The sequence below is a fragment of the Typopeltis vanoorti genome, chromosome 10, assembly GCF_054136105.1.
Source record: "Typopeltis vanoorti isolate ZY-2024b chromosome 10, IOZ_Tvanoo_1.0, whole genome shotgun sequence".
NCBI lineage: Eukaryota > Metazoa > Arthropoda > Arachnida > Uropygi > Thelyphonidae > Typopeltis > Typopeltis vanoorti.
This window is the reverse complement of record NC_143558.1, coordinates 97828531-97849942: the sequence shown is the minus strand read 5'-3', so window position 1 is coordinate 97849942 and position 21412 is coordinate 97828531. Positions and strand designations below refer to the sequence as shown.

Here is a 21412-nt window from a genome sequence, read left to right as displayed (position 1 = left end):
GAAAGAGTTCATTTGGCCTCATCATCATCCACATAGATGATGGAAGAGAGAAGAAGAAGAGTTTGTTATATCAAGGCTAAGATCCTGGATTACTAGTCCTGATTATAATTTATATTGAACTCTTAGAACAACAGGTTATGTGGGTAGAATACAGTGGCTGCTCGTTGCTTGAAATCGTGGGGGTGCTGCAACTTATATACACATACAATATACATACACACTGTACTTACAGTGTGTAATATACATACACACTGTAAGTACAGTGTATATGTGTTTGCATAAAATATCAAAATTATGATAAAAATTTAAACATGAAAAAATATTGTTTATTATCGATAAAATTATACAGTTTGGTGTTATTCAAAACTGTTTGTTATTTGGTATAATTCAATATTGTTTATTATCGATAAAATTATGCAGTTTGGTATAAATAAAATCCATTCCTTTAATTGTAATTAAAGGAATGGATTTACAATTTTTGGACATTACAATTAAACCCTTTAATTGTAATATCCAAATATTTAAAGAGACGGAGTAAACACAATAAGCACTACGAATACTCTACTACTGGCACAAACTGCATATAAACTACAGTGGAGCTGCACGACGGACAGTGCCACATTACGCTAATAGCTCGTATTTTACTATGATGTGCATATGCTTGAGCACATAGCAATATGACACTGTGGTAAACACAGTGCTGCTAGCGCACTTCGCCCTCCTAAGTGCTACAAGATGGATTTTTATTGTTTGTTATACAAAATAAGAGAATTGTATAGGATTGTTTATGATAAAATTAAATATTACAAGCAAATATTAATAAATATATTTATATATCGAAAAAAATTGGGGATGCTGCAGTTCCACAGTGCCTATGCATGAGCCTCATTCTTGGGATTTTTAGACCATCATTATTGTTAACATAAAGGTGGTTGATTAGAATTTCACAGGCCTCTTTAAATTTGCACTCATACCATGTTTTAGTGATTTAATGAACGGATACCTTTCCAGTCAATTCTATGTGAAGTATTCAGGGCATAATCAGAAAGGCAAGATTTACCATCATTATTAAATTTAATGTGTTGTTTATGTTCCTTTTTTTTTGGATAGGAATTGTGTATCCAGTTTCACCTGTATAAGGCAAATTAGAGGTACACTGAATACAGTATATTCCAGCGTTGGGGCCAGGGAAGGAAGTGGATCCTTGGAGGAATTGAATAAGTTCTTTAATTTTGCAGGAGGTTTAAAGGTGGTATTTCTGTAGTATTTTGTTTATTTTATCTGATATCCCTTTAACCTATGGAATGGCTACAGTTTTAATGTAACCTAGTTTATTTTTATTATTAGATGCAGTCTTGTGAAGAATTTTGTTGATAGTATTTTTGCTGTAGCTATTTTTTAGGAAGGTATTGCTGATAACTTTTAATTCATGATTAAGTGCTTGCTCATTGTAGCAAATCTCTAAGCTCTGTTTACCAGTGTGTTAATGATGCCTAGTTTTTGTGTTGGGTTGCGCTAAGAGTTTTATGTATATATTGGCCAGCATGTGTATTACGGTAAACATTGAAGGAAAGACTGTCAGAAAGAAGATGTGTGACAAGTATATCCAGAAATTGAAGTGCATTCTGACTTTCAATTTCACTTGTGAGTTGTATGCATTTGTGTTGTTTGTTTGGATTACTGAGGAAGGTGTCTAAAGACTGGTGGCCATGGGGCCAGATAATGAAAAATTGTCAACATACCTAAGCCAAACTTTGGATTTTTAAGTAAAGGAATCAAGAGTAGTATGTCGCTCAAAAGCATCCATATGAAAGTTAGCAATTGGGGGGGGGGGGGGTAATGATGAACACATGGTTGTGCCTTCTTTTTTGCAGATAAAATGTATTCTGCCACACAAAATAACCAGAATGTAGTACATGGAAAAGAGCACCATAATATCTAGTGAGAATTTGTCCTGTAAAAGAAGAATCATGTCATTAATTGGGACATTTGTGAAAAGGGCATAGGCATCAAAACTGTTTAATAAATCTGTTGAAAATTTATTTATCACTAGGTTAGACTATAATAGATTTAGTTTAATCCTTTGTCCCAGTGAGAGCAAACAAAGTTTGCGCCTGAAAATATCTTCAGGACTAAATATAGTGTTGTACTATCTTATCCAGTAAGTAGTGCAACACCAAGGCAACTCGTGGCAAAGGTGGAGCAAGCTACCAGGCACTTCTAACCCAGTATCTCCCATAATGCAAAACACATTTCCTATGTGGATATGTATACTGTTATGCATTAAAGGGATTGGCCATCTACCCAGACTAGTTTCGACCTTTATTGAGGTCTCTTCAGTGGGAGCCAGGCCCAGAGCTGGAGATACCAGGCAGAAGCAGTAGCAAGTCATCTGTGCCTATGGGAGTTGCCAAAAGGTTTATCAAAAAAGGTGATAAACCTTTTGGCAACTCCCATAGGCACAGATGACTTGCTACTGCTTCTGCCTGGTATCTCCAGCTCTGGGCCTGGCTCCCACTGAAGAGACCTCAATAAAGGTCGAAACTAGTCTGGGTAGATGGCCAATCCCTTTAATGCATAACAGTATACATATCCACATAGGAAATGTGTTTTGCATTATGGGAGATACTGGGTTAGAAGTGCCTGGTAGCTTGCTCCACCTTTGCCACGAGTTGCCTTGGTGTTGCACTACTTACTGGATAAGATAGTACAACACTATATTTAGTCCTGAAGATATTTTCAGGCGCAAACTTTGTTTGCTCTCACTGGGACAAAGGATTAAACTAAATCTATTATTGTTTAATAAATCATTTTTATTGTATGTCCTTAATTATGGTTACAAAGCGTTGCATGGTTTATATATATATATATATATATATATATATATATATACACACACACACACACACATACTTGTCTGTGTGTGTGTGGGTGGGGGGGCTGGAAAGTTCTGATGAACACCTAAAACAAAAATGATATTAAAGCAACTGATATAACTACAAGAAAAAATATACTAGTAGCAGAGTTAAGAAGGTTTGTTATTTCAAGGATACTTGCGACATAAGACTGAATGATATAATCACGTAATCACAAGAAAGATATTTATTTAACCAAATATTTCGCTCTGGAAATAGCACAAAAAAACAAAGTTTCAATACGTCGAGTGCCTATTCCTTATATCTCTGGTATTTCAGAACCTATCGCAAGAATTTTAAAGAAATATGATTTAACAACTACCTATTCACCTATTAACAAATTGTCTTCTCATTTTCCTTCTCCTAAAGACAAACACTCAACTTGATCTCTTCCTGGAGTTTATCAAATTCCGTGCAACTGTGATCTCTCTTATTTTGGACAGACTGGATGTTCTCTTGAAAAAAGAATCCAAGAATATCAATCATCCATTCTTCACAACAAACCTGAAAAGTTGGGATTGGCTCAACACTGGATTGAAACTGACCACAGCATCCTTTGGTCCAGGACTCGCCTCTTACATAGATCCCATTATAGGTTCGAACGTTTGTTCAAGGAAAGCGTGGAGGCCTTGCTCCATCGCCCCAACCTGAATCGTAATGACTGTATATCTATATCAAAAATCTGGGAGTCTAATCAAGATTACTCATTAATTAATTTTTTTTTTTTTAATAGCAAATTCAATCATGTTTCTACTTCAAAATATTCCAGTTCATACTTAGTGATATAACATCACGCGGTGTGTTCTAATTTTAACGATCTATTGTTAGTATTCTAGCTTGTATTTTTTAAACTGTTCTTGTAATACCACTGACGATGGTCTGCTATTTCCAGACTGAAATATTTGGTTAAATAAATATCTTTCTTGTGATTACGTGATTATATCATCTGAGTTAAGAAGGTAGCTTATGTTCTTATATTCATATATCCTCCTATGTTCTTTCTTGCAGTTATATCAGTTGCTTTAATATCATTTTTGTTCTTGATGTTTATTAGAACTTTCCAGCCCCTCCCCTCCTATATGTATGTGTGTGCGTACTTCAGATGATGACCTTAATATGAAGATCAGAATGTTGGGAAATTAAAGTAATTATTCTTAATGGTTGTGGTCTCCATAATTTATCGATATGAATGTTGATCACTGTGTAACATTAAAGGAAAGGTGTGGAATATGTTCAACTGAAGAATATTTAAATTGGCACAGAAATGGGAAAGAATTATTGTAATGAACATTTTCTGTTGCACACCACAAAATATCCATAAGCTTCATGCATCATAAAATGCATAAGTGAAGAATTCTGTCTTCTTGAAATGAATTATGGATCGCAGTTTGTTAGTTTGTACAATGTTCATAAATGCAAATTGTTTATATCCTGCAAGTAGAGGTTTGCCTGTATTTCGTAATTGAAAACTTGATGTGTATTGTAAATAATGAATGTGAAGAAAGAGGACCCCAAAGGATTTTTCATCTTTGCATTGAAAATAAAAAAAAAAGAGAATAATATTTTGTAGCTCAAGTTGTAGTTTTAGATCTATTAAGTTTCAATAGTGACATAGTGTATGCTCATGAGATAATAACCTTTATCATAAGAGTTGCTGTAGTGCATTGCATAAGATGATAAATTCTACTGGGGAGTCTTTATGAAGAAATGAATCTTTTAGGCTGTGTTTTCTTTCATGATTTATCTACCAATCAGGAGTTCACTTGGAAAAATTACAACTTTCAAACTTGAGATTCCATGGTAGTTAAAAGGGTTTTGGTTTGGTCTCTGATAAAAATTAGCATTTTAAAACAACTGTCACCCATTGAAACCTTTAAAGCACTGGGAGGGGGAAGGAGAAACAAATATATAGGTATGCTTCATTAAGTAGTGTAATATCAAGGCAACTCTTATACTAAAGGTTGTATTCCTATAAGCTGTTGGTTACTTCGATCCTTTTTTTTTTTAATATCAGTTCTGAGATGAAGCCTCTTAAGCTCTTTTCTTTGTATTCATTCTGTATCTCATATCTATTTTAGATACTCTCTGTGGAACCTATCACAATTACATAGGTACATACAATGGAAAATTATCTCATCTTCCTTTTAAAAAGAATGTACATGTGCCCTATCATTCCTTTACTGGTATGACTATCATTTCGAAGGGTAAGTTGTCACATAATGAATTAAACTTCAAGCATGCATATACTGAATTCCTTTGGCGCTTAAGACAGCTTCTGAAGTTTGTTTCTGGGAGTCCTTTATTTTAAGATACTCCTTTTATTGAAACTAATTGTACATCAGTTTCCATTGTTTTTCTGCCTCATTCTGTATCTATTTTAGATACTCTCTGTAGAACTGATCACAATTACATAAGTACATTAATATTTCACATTTGGGTTTTGTGTGCACGTAGATACTTGTTTCAGTCTGTCCTATTCAAAAGCAAGAGCAAAGGAGGCAGGGGCGTCATTATGCCTGTGTTATTATTTTAAACTGTTTTATCAAATACAGTCAACTCTCACTATAACAAACTATGAAAAAGTTCTCACTAATGTCATATATGTATAATGCTATGCTAAAAGAAATTCACTATAGCAAACTATCCACTATAAGAAACTTTTCTTATGATCCTTACTGTTATTGCAAGGTTGCTATTGTGAGAATTGATGATTTTAATATTTACAAATTTTTTTTTTAAGTATTAGTTACTACTAACTTCCATCTTCCTGATTTATGAAACATCAGTTAAATTTTTCATTCACTTAATTGAATTATTTCTTACAGAGAATATCATGTTTTGACATAAGTGTATCATTTTCTTTAACAGTGTGATCCAGCCAATCTAGGTGATTTCTCCCTCCCTCCTCTCTCTCTCTCTCTCTCATCAAGCAACTATCAGTTCAGATCCCACTGTAATGTGGATGTTCATGAAAGTCTCTGGGGAAGTGGGTTTTATCACCCTGTGTGGACTATCACTACCCTTATTTTGAGACCTGAGGCAGCTTGAAAAGTACTAAGTCTGATTTTCTGTAGCAGGGGTCCATATTACCTAATTCATAGTATTAAATGTATAGGATTTGCATAAAATATATCTAGATTATAAATAGAGTGGAGATTCTACAGCTCTAATTTTAAATCAAGATTTTCTTCATGAATGTTATTTCATTTAACTACAGACCTACAAGTTATGCATAATTTATATATAGTACTATATATTTACTAGGTGATCCCAAATGTTTGGTATTTTTGACATCATGATTTTAAATCTTCATAATTACTGCTGAAGAACATTTATTCAGTAAATTATAAGCCTTTATATCATCTTGATTCATCTCTGTGAGTAGCTTAATCCCTCTAACAATATACCAGGCTGTGTCCTTGGCAGTGAAAAATTCTTGCCTTTTCAGTCTTCTTAGGAATGGTGAAATCACCGTTGATGAGAACAAGTGATGATCATGCAGCATCAGGTCTAGTCCATGTTCTGAATGAGGGATCAGAAGCCTAATCACCAGCACCTTTTTGTTATATTTCAACTTTTGTGTGAAGTTTGCATTGCCTTGTTTCAGAAGTATTCTCAGTTGGGCCATCTGAGTAGTGATTGCAGATCCATGCACTCATTCTAATTGTTAAAAACAGAGGCTGGCAATGATGTGCCCTTCTTGAACTAGATCAAAATTGAGTCCTCAGGTTTCCATCCAACACACACAACTTGTATCCAACCTGCTTATTAGGATTAAAGTACTGCTATGCCTTCATCCATCGATTTTGTGCTGAAATCGATGAAATCATTAAAGTAGGTTCTCTTTTATTGCAGGAAACGACTCATTTTATCAATTATTTGTACTCAAATGAGCATTTTTCAATGGATATCAGTGATGCTAACTTTTTTCCTGGTATCAGTTTTTATTAAAAACTTTTCTGCTATCTATTATCTTTGTCTTGCTGGTGTTGATGATGTTAACAACAGAATCGTCAGCACCAGCAAGATAAGGATAATAGATAGTGGTGTTGACAATATTAATGACATGCACAGTTTCCCTTGGAGTATTAAGCTTGGCTCATAATCAGAAAGTGCCCGTAGATCAGCTTTTATGGCTCATTGCAACATTTCCGATTTAGTTGTGAGTGCTCCTAAGAACTGATTCAAAAAGTTCCAGGTCAGTCTGGAACTTTTTGAATCAGTCATTCAAATATTGTCTTTTTGTTAGTAGCATTCTTGCCTTCCATTTTGCAGATGTTTCTGACTTTGGTTACAGTCTCCCAAATTTACATGAATTAGATAATTTTGCCACACACTCTGATAAAAATAAATAAATTACAAAAAAACAAATAACTTAACCATTAAATGATTCATATTATCAATTTGCTCACAAAACTGTCTCTTATATTTGATGTATAGAATAGATAGTGATGATAAAAAAAAAAAAAAAAAAAAAAAAAAACGATAGATTTTCACAACATTTGATCATCCTTTGACATGATGTAGTTTAAATGTTTGGGACATTTCTTCTCTTGGCACCATATTTTATTTTGAATGATTTTTCTTGATCTCTTCTCAAGTATGTTTATATAAATCTTTACTGGAGAAGAATCTAGCTAAAACTCAGTAAGGAGATACTTCTATAATATTCAGCTTTATTTCCCTTTTATAACTTGATAAAATGAGAGTGGACTTTAACATTTTGATATTCAGCTTTTTTTTTTTCAATCCCAAATTATGCAGTGTAACCATTATAAATTTTTTATGACTATCCCATCTTCTTTTTATATATCAGATCCTATCACCTTTTAAAACCAAGAGTCCTGGTTTCTTATAAACCTAATTGTGGTAATGATGGTTTAACCTTTTACTATAGATGCAACATCTCTAGCTGTCCACTTCTTGATCCACCCACCTACATACAGATGTAATACTTTACATGACCCCATGATAACAAAGCAATCTGACATACAGCATAAGCAAATAAGTTAATCTGATGGAAATTAAGATTTCTTCAAGCACAGCAAAAACAAGTTCAGAACATTAAAGTTATTTTAAAGATTTCCCATGAATAGACTACTTGAAATCTGTATTCTTGTCCATCTACTGATGATGCAGTAGTATGCTATTCATATGTTTGCATGTGCATCCATTGTGGCTGTATGCGTTCTTAAACCTGAACAGTTTTTTCTCATAGGGTTGTGTCCAAAGACGTGGGCTTTGCCTCCTGCTTAACTGTACCGATAATTCTCAACTTTCGGCTCATATGGTGATTAGAACTAGATTATTAATGACAAATTAATAATCTGTTGTCCCATCATTTGGTATAATAACTGTCGTAGAAGACTGTCTACTAATTTCAAGTGGAAAGTTGGTGGTATTCTGTATCATTAATCCTTAAAGCACTCATAACTTCCATTGATGAAGAGTGCTTTGGCCATGCTCTGATTTTGCATTCTGATTCATCTCATACTTGCTTTTTCTGGTTGAGATCAAGTATTAAATAGTTTAAACGAACATGTAGTGGACAGGTTATATTTTTATCATGGCTAATGTGTGCAGAAAAATAGAATTTACTTAACACCCTATTGATACCTATTGCCAGTGTGGTTGGCCGAGTGGTTAGCATATTCGCTCTCCAGTCAAAAGACTGCTGGTTCAAATCCTGACGTGGTCATGGATGTTTGTGATTGTCTGTGAAAATGGTAGTGCTGAGCAGTAGATGGCATTGGTGTAGATGATACGGTTCGCTGTAGTTGGTGGATCGAGTGGTGGAGATGGAGAGTTATAGAGTAGGTGCCTTCCCTCGATGAGTCTGAACTCCTTGGAAGTTTCACGTAATAATAACAATAATACCTTACAAGGGTGCCACCAGGAAGAGAAGAAAAGATCTGTTGGCAGTGTTCAAAACATGAGTCATGTAACATGTGCTTACTTATTTGTGCCTCCATCACAGCTGAGTTGACAGAAGAATGCACTATTAGAGTTCACAGTCAAACAGTTATGTTTTTTTAATTCAAATGCAAGGTTGCATAACTTATTACAGGGAAAGAAAAAAAAATATGTATGTATATATATATATATATATATATATATGTGTGTGTGTGTGTGTGTGTGTGTGTATGTGTGTGTGTGTAGGAAGATTGATTTACTTGGTTGATATACATTTTAAAAAAAAAATTGAATGACTAGAAACCGAGAAAAATCCTCTAAATATCCCAGTGTTTACCAGATTTGGTGCAACTGTGATATACCATACTTTGACCAAACAGAGAAATCAATTGAGTTACGCATAGAACATAAGAGAGACATCAGTTACAGGAGAATGTGAGCCTGTGCTTTGTCTAGTCATGTTCTGTTCTCAGCTAATTCTAATGAAGAAAACCTTAGCCATACTGTCCTATGGGACAAGTCTAATAATGAATTGCCACGATGAATTAGAAAGAAAGATAATAGATTCAAAAGAAATCATTCTCAACCCTCTACATCTCAACAACCTGAGTTACAACCTTTCATTGTGCTATAATCAAATAGTGGCGTTCACGAGATGCTATACACATGCATACTCCCAACAATGAAGCCAATGAGAGAACAGTTTTGAATTCACAGACTTAAACATTTATTTCCTCTGTGTTTTACTGGTTATTTCTTTTTTAATGTGCACCTGAAGAATGCTGATACAAGCTGAAACTAGTTGTGCTAATAAACTTTGTTTTCATTTTTCTCGGTTTCTAGTCATTCATATTTAAATATATATATATATATATATATATATATATATATAATATCAACAGTTAATTGTGCTTATTTCCCATAATTTTGAGACTGCCATGAAATCAGAACTGTTAAGGACAGATTATGTCATAAAGTTTCACAAGTTTCAAAATACAGACAATCAAATTTTAATCTGAAGCACTCTGTGTCTGGTGACAATAAATAGCATGGCAAAAAAGGCCAGACTTTTCAGATTCTAAGAATTTGCTGCAGTCCTGCTTTTCTTGGACTCAGCAGAACAGCCTATCTATCCAAAATAATGGTCATCATAAACAGGGCACTTGATAGACACAAGGCGAGGAAAGAGATGATAATTTATCTTTAATAGTTGGTAGAAAAGAGTTTCAAAGGTGGTTTGAAGGTAGTGCATAGGTTATACTAGTTAAGAACCCATGCTATTTGTTCCAATGTTCCTCTAAGGAAGGATATGGAAACTCCTCTTACATTACATTGTAGTCTGGTTGAAAGATCTGTCAATTTTCTGGATGGTAGTTTGGTTATTTTAATTTTATATAATTCTTTCAACAGAAAGAAATCAGAACAACAGACAGCCTGAGTTCTTTATATAAGATTTTGATAATATCTATCTTCTGTGATATATGATGGTGTAAAGATTGATATATCTTCCAGTGATGAAGGTTTTCTGTAAACAGAAAATTGAATACTGTCAGAAGTATGGATTATTAAAGTATCCAGGAAAGGAGACTGCGCCAGATTCACATTCAATAGTGAACCTGATTTAGGAATACATGGAGTTAATTTTATCCAGAAATTGTTGTAATTCTGCTTCTGAGTGAAACTAAGCTGCAGATATCATTGATGAAGTGAAGCCAGAAACAAGGTTGAGAAGAAATGGCACAGAACAGTTGACTTTCCAGATGTTCTATAAAATAATTAGCCAAAGCTGGAGAGCAGGATTGTGCTTGTACAATTTATTCTGCCATATAAAGTATTCTGCATTGATAGTAATTTAAACACGTTAACAATATCCTCAGAGAAACCATTTTGGAAGAATCGAAGAGTTCCCTGAAGTAGTGTGATGTGAAAAAGGGAAAATGTTTGAAAAGAAATCATTATCCTATTGTCCAGAAAACTCTGATTAAAAGTCGGATCTCTTTTCTTTCTCACATTGGGAAGAATGTGCGATTGGATGTTAGCAGATTATTGAGGAAAGTGAAAGACAACAATGTAGTAGGAAGAATAATTTGTGTGTTGCCCAGGTATGACAGTGATGAGTTGTGGCAGAGAGGAAAGATATTAAATGGAATGTTAGCAGAAATATATAGGAGTGCAGTTTGTGTATGAGAGTTTGAGGGACAATTGGAACTGATAACAGCGATGGACTCCTTGGTTTTGGAATGAGTCGTTCGGAAAGGAAGTGTATTGAGTGATGCAAACAAAGTAGGAGTGAAAATCAAAGATGATGTGAATGAGCAGGAGAGTGGACTAGGTGGGACTAGTGTGGTTGTGAATGGAGAAAGGAATGCGAGAACAGGAAAGCAAGTTGAACAGGGAAAGGAGGTCAGGAGGACCTGATGTAAAGGGAGAGGATTCTCAAAGTGGTAACAAATGCACATAAGTGGATGGTGAGCATAGGAATGGAAAGCCCAAGAAAACATGGAAGGGAGTTGCATCTGGTAGACTATGTGGAGCAGACAGGAGCAGGAGAGAAGTCACAGGTTGGGGGGGGGGGGACAGCATAAGTAGGACTGATTAATGAGTAAGGAATGAATTGTTATGTTTATTTACGAATGCCAGGAATGTCATAAATAAGGGAGATGAAATTGTTTCATTGATTGATTTGTGTGTCTGAAAGCAGCTGGAATAAATGAAACACATTTGGATGAGAATGACTTCTTAACAGGAATAGAAATGGAGGGATGTGATCCTTTTCGTGAAGATAAGGAAAGGCAAGCATGGATGAGGAGTGCTGTTGATGATAGCATGAGAATTATGACCACACAACGTTGAGATACAAGGAGAAAAAAGTGGCACTGGTTTTGAATCAGTATGGTGCAAAGTTGAGAGAATGAGATATTTGGCAGGGTGTTGCTATAGGCCAGGGAATGTGGAAGGTGGAGACAAAGAAATGTATAGACAATTTGGCTTAGATGGCAAGCAAAGGGTAATCATTATGGGTGATTTCAACTATGGCAATATTGATTTGAATGAAGAGATAACAACAGGGAATATGGAGAATGAATTTTCCCGAGTTCTTAAGAGACAGCAATCTTAGGCAGTACGTAATAGAGGTCACACGAGGATTAAGTCTTAGATCTGGTTACATCATCAGAGGATGTCATTGTGAATGGAGTGTTGTCTAATCTTCCCCCGGTAGGAGAAAGAGAGTGACCATGAAGTGATCACCTGGGTCGCAGCCAGTCACATGAAAACCTCTATAAAGAAGGGATGTATGTGGAACTACAAGGCTGGTGATTATGGAAAGCTCAGGAGACAACTGGGTGCTATAACATGGAAAGAGGAGTTGAGTCAGAAGAATATAGATGCTGCATGGGCATTGATCAAGAGCTGTTTAACAGCAGCAGTGTGTTAGTGTATTCCAAAGGTATACACTAAGGCTAAACAACGTAGGAGTAAAATGGATGAATGAAGGGATTCAGTGTGAAATCCAGAAGAAGACTGCACTGTGGAGCAACACAAGATGAATGAGGAGTACAAAGAGCAGGCCAGGAATGTAACTTGGTTGGTAAAGGCAGCAAAAATGCAGTATGAGAAGAAATTAGCAATCAAGCTAAGAAAAATCTTATTGAGCTCTTTCAATATGTGGCATAGTAGAAGGAAAAATAACTATGGAAGTATGATGCTAGTTGACACTGGCAGACTGTTAACTAATGCAGAGGATATTGTTGAATTATTCTGTGATCAGTTTATTAGTGTATTTCATCGAATTACACTCCAGAGAAGCTGGAGTGTAGAAGATATATCGAAGGAGGGACTGATGGCATATGTGCAGGAAGCATATGAGGAATTAAATCAACTTGATATTAATAAGGCAATAGGATTTGACAGTATATCACCATGTGTCTTGAGGGAATGATCTATGAAATTAATGGCACCTTTGACACAACTATTTAACATGAGTCTTGTAACAGAGAAAGTCCCAAAGGAATGGAAGGTGGGGAAAATTGTTCCTCTTCAAGAGGAAGGGGAGAGATAAGACTAAGGCTACAAATTATAGTCCAATCAACCCACTTCTGAATCCTAGTCCTCACTAACTTCTCTAATACTGTAACAATTCTGGGATTATTGTTACAGTATTAGAGAAGTTAGTGAGGACTAGGATTCAGAAGTGGGTTGATTATAGCAGTAGTCTTTATGATGATCAACATTGATTTGTTGGGGGCAGGGTCATGCTTATCTGCTTACATATTACAACAAAGTGACAAATTCACTGGATAAAGGAGATGCACACATATAGTGGTTTACTTGGATTTTTCAAAGGCATTTGATAGACTGCCACATGACAAACTAGTAGCTAAACTGAAACAGATGGGATTAGATAACAAATAGTAAGTTGGATAACTGATTAGCTGTCAAATGGGTATCATCAGCAGGTTGTATATGGATGAGTGGTATCCCAATAGAGGGAGGTCACTAGTGGAATGCCACAGGGATCAGATGTTTTGGGACCATTATTATTTTAACTTGTATGTTAATGATATTGGGAGTGGCTTAACTTGAAGATATGCAGCTTGCAAAGTTGGGAATGGCTATCAGAAGTAGTGCAGATGTTGTGGCCTTGGAGGAGGATCTGGACAGACTGTGTGAGTGGGCAAAGAATTGGAGCTGTCAGTTTAATGTTGCAAAGTGCTGCATGGTCTTGAAATTTGGTAGGCACAGTTGGGATGCAGAGTATACAATTAATGGAGAAATTTTGAAGAAGGCGGAGGAGATGAGAGATCTGGGAGTGTTGGTGGACTGAGACTTGAAGTTTATGGGTCACAATTCTAAAACTGTAAGAACATCCCAACAGATTATGGCAGTAATAAGGAGAACATTGACAAGTAGAAGCAAAGAGATTATGGTTCTCCTGTATAAGACTTTGATCAGGCAACATAGGGACTACTGTGCACATATTTGGTTATCTAATTTTCAGGAGGATGAGGATGTGTTGGAGAAGATCCAATGAACGTTGACTAAGTTAATGTTAGGTCTATGGAATGTGAGATACAAGAGGATATGATTGAGACCTATAACTTGGTGAGGGATTGTTAATAAACATGGAGAAGATATTTTATAGAGTACAGGGAGGCAAGGGTAGAACCTGAGCCCATCCATGCACAGGAAGATGTGAATGACATGCATGGAGAGTGATTGGTGAGTGGAATGCATTGCCTGAAACTGTGGTGAGTTTGGAAACTGAATGGGTTCAAGACATATCTCAATCTTTTGGCATGAGAGAGAGAATAGACCTTCTGTGATGAGTCAAAAGGATTAGTTTCCCAAATCTTGGGAAGTTTAATATGACCATATTTATCAAAGATGATGCTATTTGTTGTCCTCACTTGCAGTGATTATAATCGATAAATGAATGTTCTGCTCAGAGACTGCACCATTAATAAACTGTTAGATTATGATCCTACCAAGAAAAATAACAAAAATATTAAAAAGGCTTCTAAATATTTTCACATCTTGGCCTCCTGAAGTTGTTAAAACTCAAACCTTTTAGTCCCTTCTCCCTTAGTTATACGGATTGCCAAAAATTCATAAACCTTATTACCCTCTTCGTCCCATAATAGATGCTACTAACTCCACCTCCTTTAAACTATCCAGTTAGCTAAATCTTTAATTCCACTTATTGGCCGCACATTTCTAAATCTTAATCCAAAATTTAGTTTTAAATAATAATGATATCATGGTGAGCTTTGATGTCACTTCCTTATTCACAAATATTCCTCTTTCTGACATTGTAAATTTACTGAAAAATGCTTTCCCTCATAGGCATAGTTATAGAGTAGGTGCCCTCCCCCAGTGAGTCTTTGGACTCCCTGGAGGGGACAAATAATAATACTGGTTACTTCTTTGAAGGGTTTATATAAACAGAAGATACTTCCATGGGCTTCTCCCCCCCCCCCAGCCAATTTCTGTATGGAGCATTTTGAAAAACATGCTCTTGATACCGCTAGTCTCAAACTTTCTATTTTATATTGATATAAGATATATTGATGTATTCTCTGTTTGGCAACATAGCTCAGACACATTAGACTTTTTCCTACTCTACCTCAACAGTCAGTACCCTAGAATCTAGTTCACTATTGAAAAAGACAGTAGCTTGCCTTTTTTGAATACTCTAATCACACATCTGCCCACACATCTTAGATCATCAAAACTCCTATTAGCAGAGCCTTTTCAACCTCTGTTCCACTCAAGCCTCCCTTACTGCAGAATTCACCTTTATTTGCCAAACCTTCCAATGGTTACAATGTCAAAAAGATCTACAAATTATCTGCCCTCCTCATATCCCTCTCAACATGAAGACTACAGTAATGTCATTACTATTCCCTATATCTGGGGTACTTCAAAAAAACTGGCCAGAAATTTAAAGAAATACATTAGCGAATAAATTAATCCAAACACTGACATTTTAAATAAAAATTTTAATTTTTCAAGAAAATTAGTATAAAAATTAAGCTCCAAATTTATCTAATAATTTATATGTGCTCCTCTGTTCCTAATAAGTTATAATAGATTGTATTAAGTTACCCTTTGTATCACATTTAATTTTCTAAGTCTCTTTTTCACTGTGACCTAAAAATTTTCTATTAGGTTAATGTCAGGAGAGTTACCTGAGTCACTTTTTTGAAGTGTGGCATGGAACGAGATTCTGTTGAAGGTGAGTTCTTTGTCTTTCTGAATCTGTGGGACTACTTTTTTCTCCAATATTTTTATGAATTGGTCACTTTTCATCATACTGTCAACAGGCTCAGGTGATCCTGAACCATCATGTATAAAACAATCCTAGAACATTTTTTTTTTATCTGGGTGTTTAGGAGCTTGTTGAAGGTGAGTAGGAGAAGTCCTCCCAGTCGCTGACTTGTGAACAAAGGGTACTCACTCCTTGGACAAAGAAATGGCTCTCATCTGAGAATAAGATTCTTCGACTTCTCAATAGTCAATCTTTGTACACTTTTGCCCATTGGAGCCTCTTTTCTGCATAGCCTTCATCAACAGTTGTTTCTTTTTTGGTCTGTGGGCAGTCCTCCCTGCTTCCAACAATCTTCGACAGACTTTGTGTCAGAAACATTAATCTAGCTGCTAAGTCTCTATTTAAGTCTACAGCAGACAATCGTGGATTCATTTTGCTTTTCCTAACTAGTAAATGATCTTGAATAAGTGTACTTTACCTTTTCTATCAGATGAAAAGTTACCTGTCTTCCTAAACCTAACCTCTTTAAAATCACATTAACAGTACCCAAACCAACCACGCTCATTGGGAATTTGTCTTTGAGTCATGGATATGTGCTGAGAAAGAGTACATATATTTATTTCTGTGGGACATATCCATTTTATACCTACATAAAAGGAATAAAACACTATGAATGTCAAGTTGTTTACACTATTAAAAATGCACGACGCTATTAATAGACTTAGTAGAGACAGAACATACAGCAATCAACCAAAATAGTGAACTAAAACCAAAAACCTGATGAAAATTCTGCTTGTTTGGATTAATTTCTTCACTACTGTATAAACTCTGCACAGCTTTCAAACCTCATTTGAAGATGACTTCCTTTTTCTGCTCTCCTAAGGTTCTACTTCCTCCCCTCTCTATTCAAGGTCTTTACAAGGTTCCTTTTTTTCAACTTATCATCTCTTCTTCTTTCTTAGCCATTTTCGATCCACTGCTTAAAGGCTTTCCCCTGATCTTCCAATTTTCCCAGCTTCTGCTTCTGCCAGCCAGTTTTTCTTTTTCATCTGTCCATCTTGTTTTTGGATATCCTTGTCTTCTCTTTCCGGTTGGTATGCATTCCATTACTTTTCTGGTCCATCTATTGTCCGTTCCTTGAGCCAGATGTCCTACCCATCTCCATTTGGATGCTTTTACAATTTCTGTTGCATCCAAGACTTTTGTCTGTGATCTGATCCATTCCTTCCTCTTTTTATTCCTAGGTATTAAATTGTGATTAATAAAGTTCTTAAGAGAATTTATTCCTTCATAACTTAACAAGCAATGACCAAATTACCTATAAAAGAAATTTGCTTGCATCAAAGTGTGCGAATTATATATGTGAACAAAATTAGGATATTTTAAGCAAAGAGAAAATAATTGTGAAAATTAATAAGAAAAGATTGTTATCCCATTATATAAATAGGATACTTGAGCTAGTTGAATTTGGCTGTGAATTTTCTAGGAAAAGAACGTTAATGTATAATTGAAATAGTATAATATTCCTAAAATTTAAATAGACAGACAAAGCATGGCTAAATGACTCGCATTTTGTTAGCGAGAATTAGGGCTTAATCCAAGGCCAAAGCACAGGATTAAAAGCATATCGTGTTCACACAGCACACAATGAATAAGCAAAACAGGAAGAAAGCCACCACCAAAAGACACCACGTTGAGCGCTGTCTATGCGTCGGGGGGGAGAAGGTTACGAGAAGAAGGTCAGTGTGTGGACTTCGCGAGTGGAGGTACGGTTCCAGAACGGGAGGGGAATCTCTGCCCCGATTCCCGGCAGAAGAGAACGGAAAGCGCCACGTATCTATAGGAAAGGTTATGTATTGCAAACCCAAGGAGAATAACATTATTCCGGATGAGACAAGGTAATCTGCGGAAAAGCTCGGAGTCTATGTAGAATGCTTCATGTCGAAGGAGTTACTTTACCCCAAATATCTCCCTGAAAAAAGGGCATGACCTACTGGAAACGAGTAGGCCTATACATAATCAAGAAATCCCAGATACTTTCCCCAGCAAGAAGAAATCATTTCGAGGATCCAGAGATGAGTAAAGAAAAGAACAAGCACAGGAACCCACTGTAAAACAGTATCGTGAAATTTTCTTGTTAATTAATGTGAATGAATGATATATAATTCAAGATCTGAGGACTTAAACAGAGATGGAATAGGACTGTAGCATATTATAAACTGTGAAAGGAAATGAGTGTAAATTTAAGAGTGTTAAACTAAGAATGTGTATCTATATGGAGCTGATGCATGTTAATTAGATTTTATTAGGGAGGAATTCGGAGAAATTATGTGTGATATAGTTTGGAGCAGTACAATTGTCAATCCTATATGAGTTACGTGACTTAATGCTCACATATGCTGATAATATTTGAACAATATTTTGTAGTATTGAATTGAATTTTACCAAATTTCCATGTACTGTAAAAATGTTAGTATGTTGATTAAACCTTTTGCTTCTTCTAATTCAGTTGTCTGTATGTACTATCCGATGCACCGCTTGTTAAATATACGAACCTAGACGGGAGATTTAAGTAGTGAATTTATGGTCACGATTGCAAAGTTGTTAGTCATTGAGGTATATCTGAGTATCCTCTTCTTGTTTAAGATTTCCTCTTTTAAACTATTTGTCCTAAGTGGTGCAACGTTAACAAATAAATGTCTTAGGACCTTAAGAGAAGAAGAACCTCAGAAGCTTTGTTGCAGTTGGATTTGGCTCAACCCCGAGGCAATTCCTTTGTACTTAGACAGCACCACGTGACACCATAGGGCGAACATAACGTAGAGAGCATAATTAACAAAGTAATTAATGAAAAAAGGACACAAGATAGGATGATTCTCTCCAGTATTTCAGGGAAATGGGCAAGTTATTTTTGAAGATGTAGTTTAGTTTCCCAAATTCAGGCTTACTCTATTCTTTTAATTTCGCTCTGTAATCCATTTTCAACGTAAAAAAATTGCCCCAAGTACACATAAGAGGATACTATTTCTATTGGCTTATCATCATCAAGGTTTATTTTTTTGCTCTTAAGTACCTATTGAACATGACTTGTTTTTTCCTCTATTTATTTTAAGACCTATCTTCTTGCTTTCTATGTTCAGCATATTTATCATTTCCTGTAGGTTTTATGCTGATTCTGAAGTTAATACAATGTCATTTGTGTATCTTAAATTGGTTAATTTTTCACTTTTTGTTGTCATGCCTTTGGAACTCCAGTTAATTTTTTGAATCGTCTCCTGAAGTGCTGCTGTAAAAATTTTAGGAGATATAGAATCTCTATCTTATCCCCATTTGTATAGAGATCCTGTTGCTTTCTATTTGTTGTCTTATAGTTGCTGTTCCATTTTGTATATTTCTTTTAACAGTTCCACATATTCACTTGGTATGGATTGATTTTCTAGAGCAGGCGTTCCCAACCTTATGCCCGCAGGCACCATGGCACCCATCGATCAATTTGTGTATGCCCGCCACTGTTCAACCGTGTGCCGTATAGTTCGAAATAATCACGTGCACATCATGCAAAAATTCATGGCATGTTATATGATGAATGTGTTAATGACACATGACGAGTATTAAACGCATACAATGTAAAGTAGACGTGCATTCAAAGTTGTTCATTATCTGTTGCTAGTTATATGCGCATAATTTTAACGGTGTCTTGTACTTAAATTTTTGAAATGTTTGGATTTTTAATCCTAAAATGAGTGAATCAAGTAAAAGACAATGAACCTATAATTTTAACACTGACTGGGAGGAAACATATTGTTTTGTTAATTTTAAAGATAATTGTGTTTGTTTGTTGTGCAACAGTAGCGTTGCAATTCCGAAAAAACATAATGTTGAACGTCACTTTCAGACAATGCATGCCACTTTTAATACGAATTATCCACTTAAATCTGAAATAAGAATGAAAAAAATAAATCAACTAAAATCGAACCTGTCTGTCCAACAGTCGGTTTTCACTAGATGTGTGGTAACATCTAAAAATGCCACCATTGCTTCTTTAAAAATTTCTCACATGCTTGCATAGAAGAAAAAACTGTTCTGCGATGGCGAGTTGTTAAAAGAAGCATTTTTGACTGGTGCAGATTGTTTATTTGAGGGATTCACTAACAAACGTGAGATTATGTCAGCAATACAAGATTTACAATTGTCGAATAACACCGTCACAAGAAGAATACATGTAATTTCAATGGACATAAAGACTCAGTTAAAAAGCGACTTGGAAATATGTAACTGGTTCTTTTTACAATTTCATGGGTCAACAGATGTATCAGATACAGCACAGTTAGCAGTTATGGTGAGAATGGTATTTGGTAACTTCACTGTAAAAGAAGATCTACTGAAAATATTACCCACGAAAGGACGAACAACAGGCGAATATATTTATAATACATTCAGAATATATGCCAAGTCGACAGATATGCCTTTGCACAAGCTGTCTGCGATAACTACTGATGGAGCACCAGCAATGGTTGGCAATATCAATGGATTTATTGCACTCTGCAAGAAAGATCATTTATTTCCAAACTTTGTCCTACCACTGTATTATCCTCCAGGAAGCAGTAAAATACTGCCCTTTGGACATGTTATGAAAGTTGTTACAAAAATAATCAACTCCATTCGAGCAGCCCCAACTTTTCAAGGCTCTATTGCAAGACATTGAAGATAAAGAACCTGATCTCATCTTGCATACTGAAGTACGTTGGCTCAGTAAAGGTAAAGTTCTTACAAGATTTTTAAGCTTAATTAAAGAAATAAAAAAATATCTTCACGTCAAAAATGAAAATTTTGATGAAGTAAATGACTTTTGCTGGAAGTTGGATTTATGTTTTCTCACAGACATCATGGAAAAATTGAATTCTTTAAATTTGGAATTGCAAATTTAAAGATAAATATAATGGAAAATAGCTGCATGCATTGCAAAGCTTATTCAAGTAAATGCTGAAAAACTGGAGCTAGACATTTTGGATCTTCAGAATGACATTATGCTAAAATCCCATATAGCAGATGAAAACTTCTGGAATCTAGTGGATAGAAAAAAGTTTCCATTCTTAAAAAGAGCAGCATACAAGATAAAATCGTTTTTCAGTTCCACATACCTTTGCGAATCATTGTTTTCAACCATGAATATCATAAAATCAAAATAAAATCCCATATAGCAGATGAAAACTTCTGGAATCTAGTGGATAGAAAAAAGTTTCCATTCTTAAAAAGAGCAGCATACAAGATAAAATCGTTTTTCAGTTCCACATACCTTTGCGAATCATTGTTTTCAACCATGAATATCATAAAATCAAAATACAGATCATGACTCACTGATGAGAATCTTGATGATTGTTTAAGAACTGGAATATCATCATATTCTCCTAATTATGAAGCACTGGCCAATGAAATGTAATGGCATATTTCACACTAACTTACATATATATATATTTAAAATTTAATATAATGTAAACTTTTAAGTAACAAAACATTTAATTGTAATGTAAATTTTGTATGTATTCATTTGACAAAAGAATTCAAAAAATTTGCTCGAAAAAATGGATGGTGCCCGTCATGTTTTGGGAAACTTTAATTTTTAGGATTCTTACCCAACATCTAAGGCTAGCCATCTGCACCCATAAAGGATGCCCCTCATATGACTTTAGTCTTCATTTATTCTAATTTCATTTCTTCCACTTATTGTTTCTTGCATGTTTTTGTAAGTATGAGTTCTGTGGTATGATTGCATGATTTTGATTACAATTTTATCATTGGATTCTTGAATATATCT

The 21412-nt window shown here is 35.2% G+C and overlaps 2 protein-coding genes across 2 annotated transcripts in view; both read left to right on the top strand.

The window, feature by feature from the left end:
• Ccdc85 (coiled-coil domain-containing protein 85) overlaps positions 1-5788 on the top strand; it is a 208710-nt gene extending 202922 nt beyond the window's left edge. Inside the window, exon 9 of the mRNA XM_090398714.1 lies at positions 5741-5788. Within this exon, the coding sequence (XP_090254840.1) occupies positions 5741-5788 (48 nt within the window). The remainder of the gene's footprint in view (positions 1-5740) is intronic.
• Positions 5789-19762: 13974 nt separating this feature from the next.
• On the top strand, positions 19763-20302 carry LOC150102618 (zinc finger BED domain-containing protein 5-like). The gene has a single exon (XM_090398713.1). It carries the CDS (start codon positions 19763-19765, stop codon positions 20300-20302), a length of 540 nt encoding a protein of 179 aa, XP_090254839.1.
• The last annotated feature ends 1110 nt before the right edge of the window (positions 20303-21412 follow it).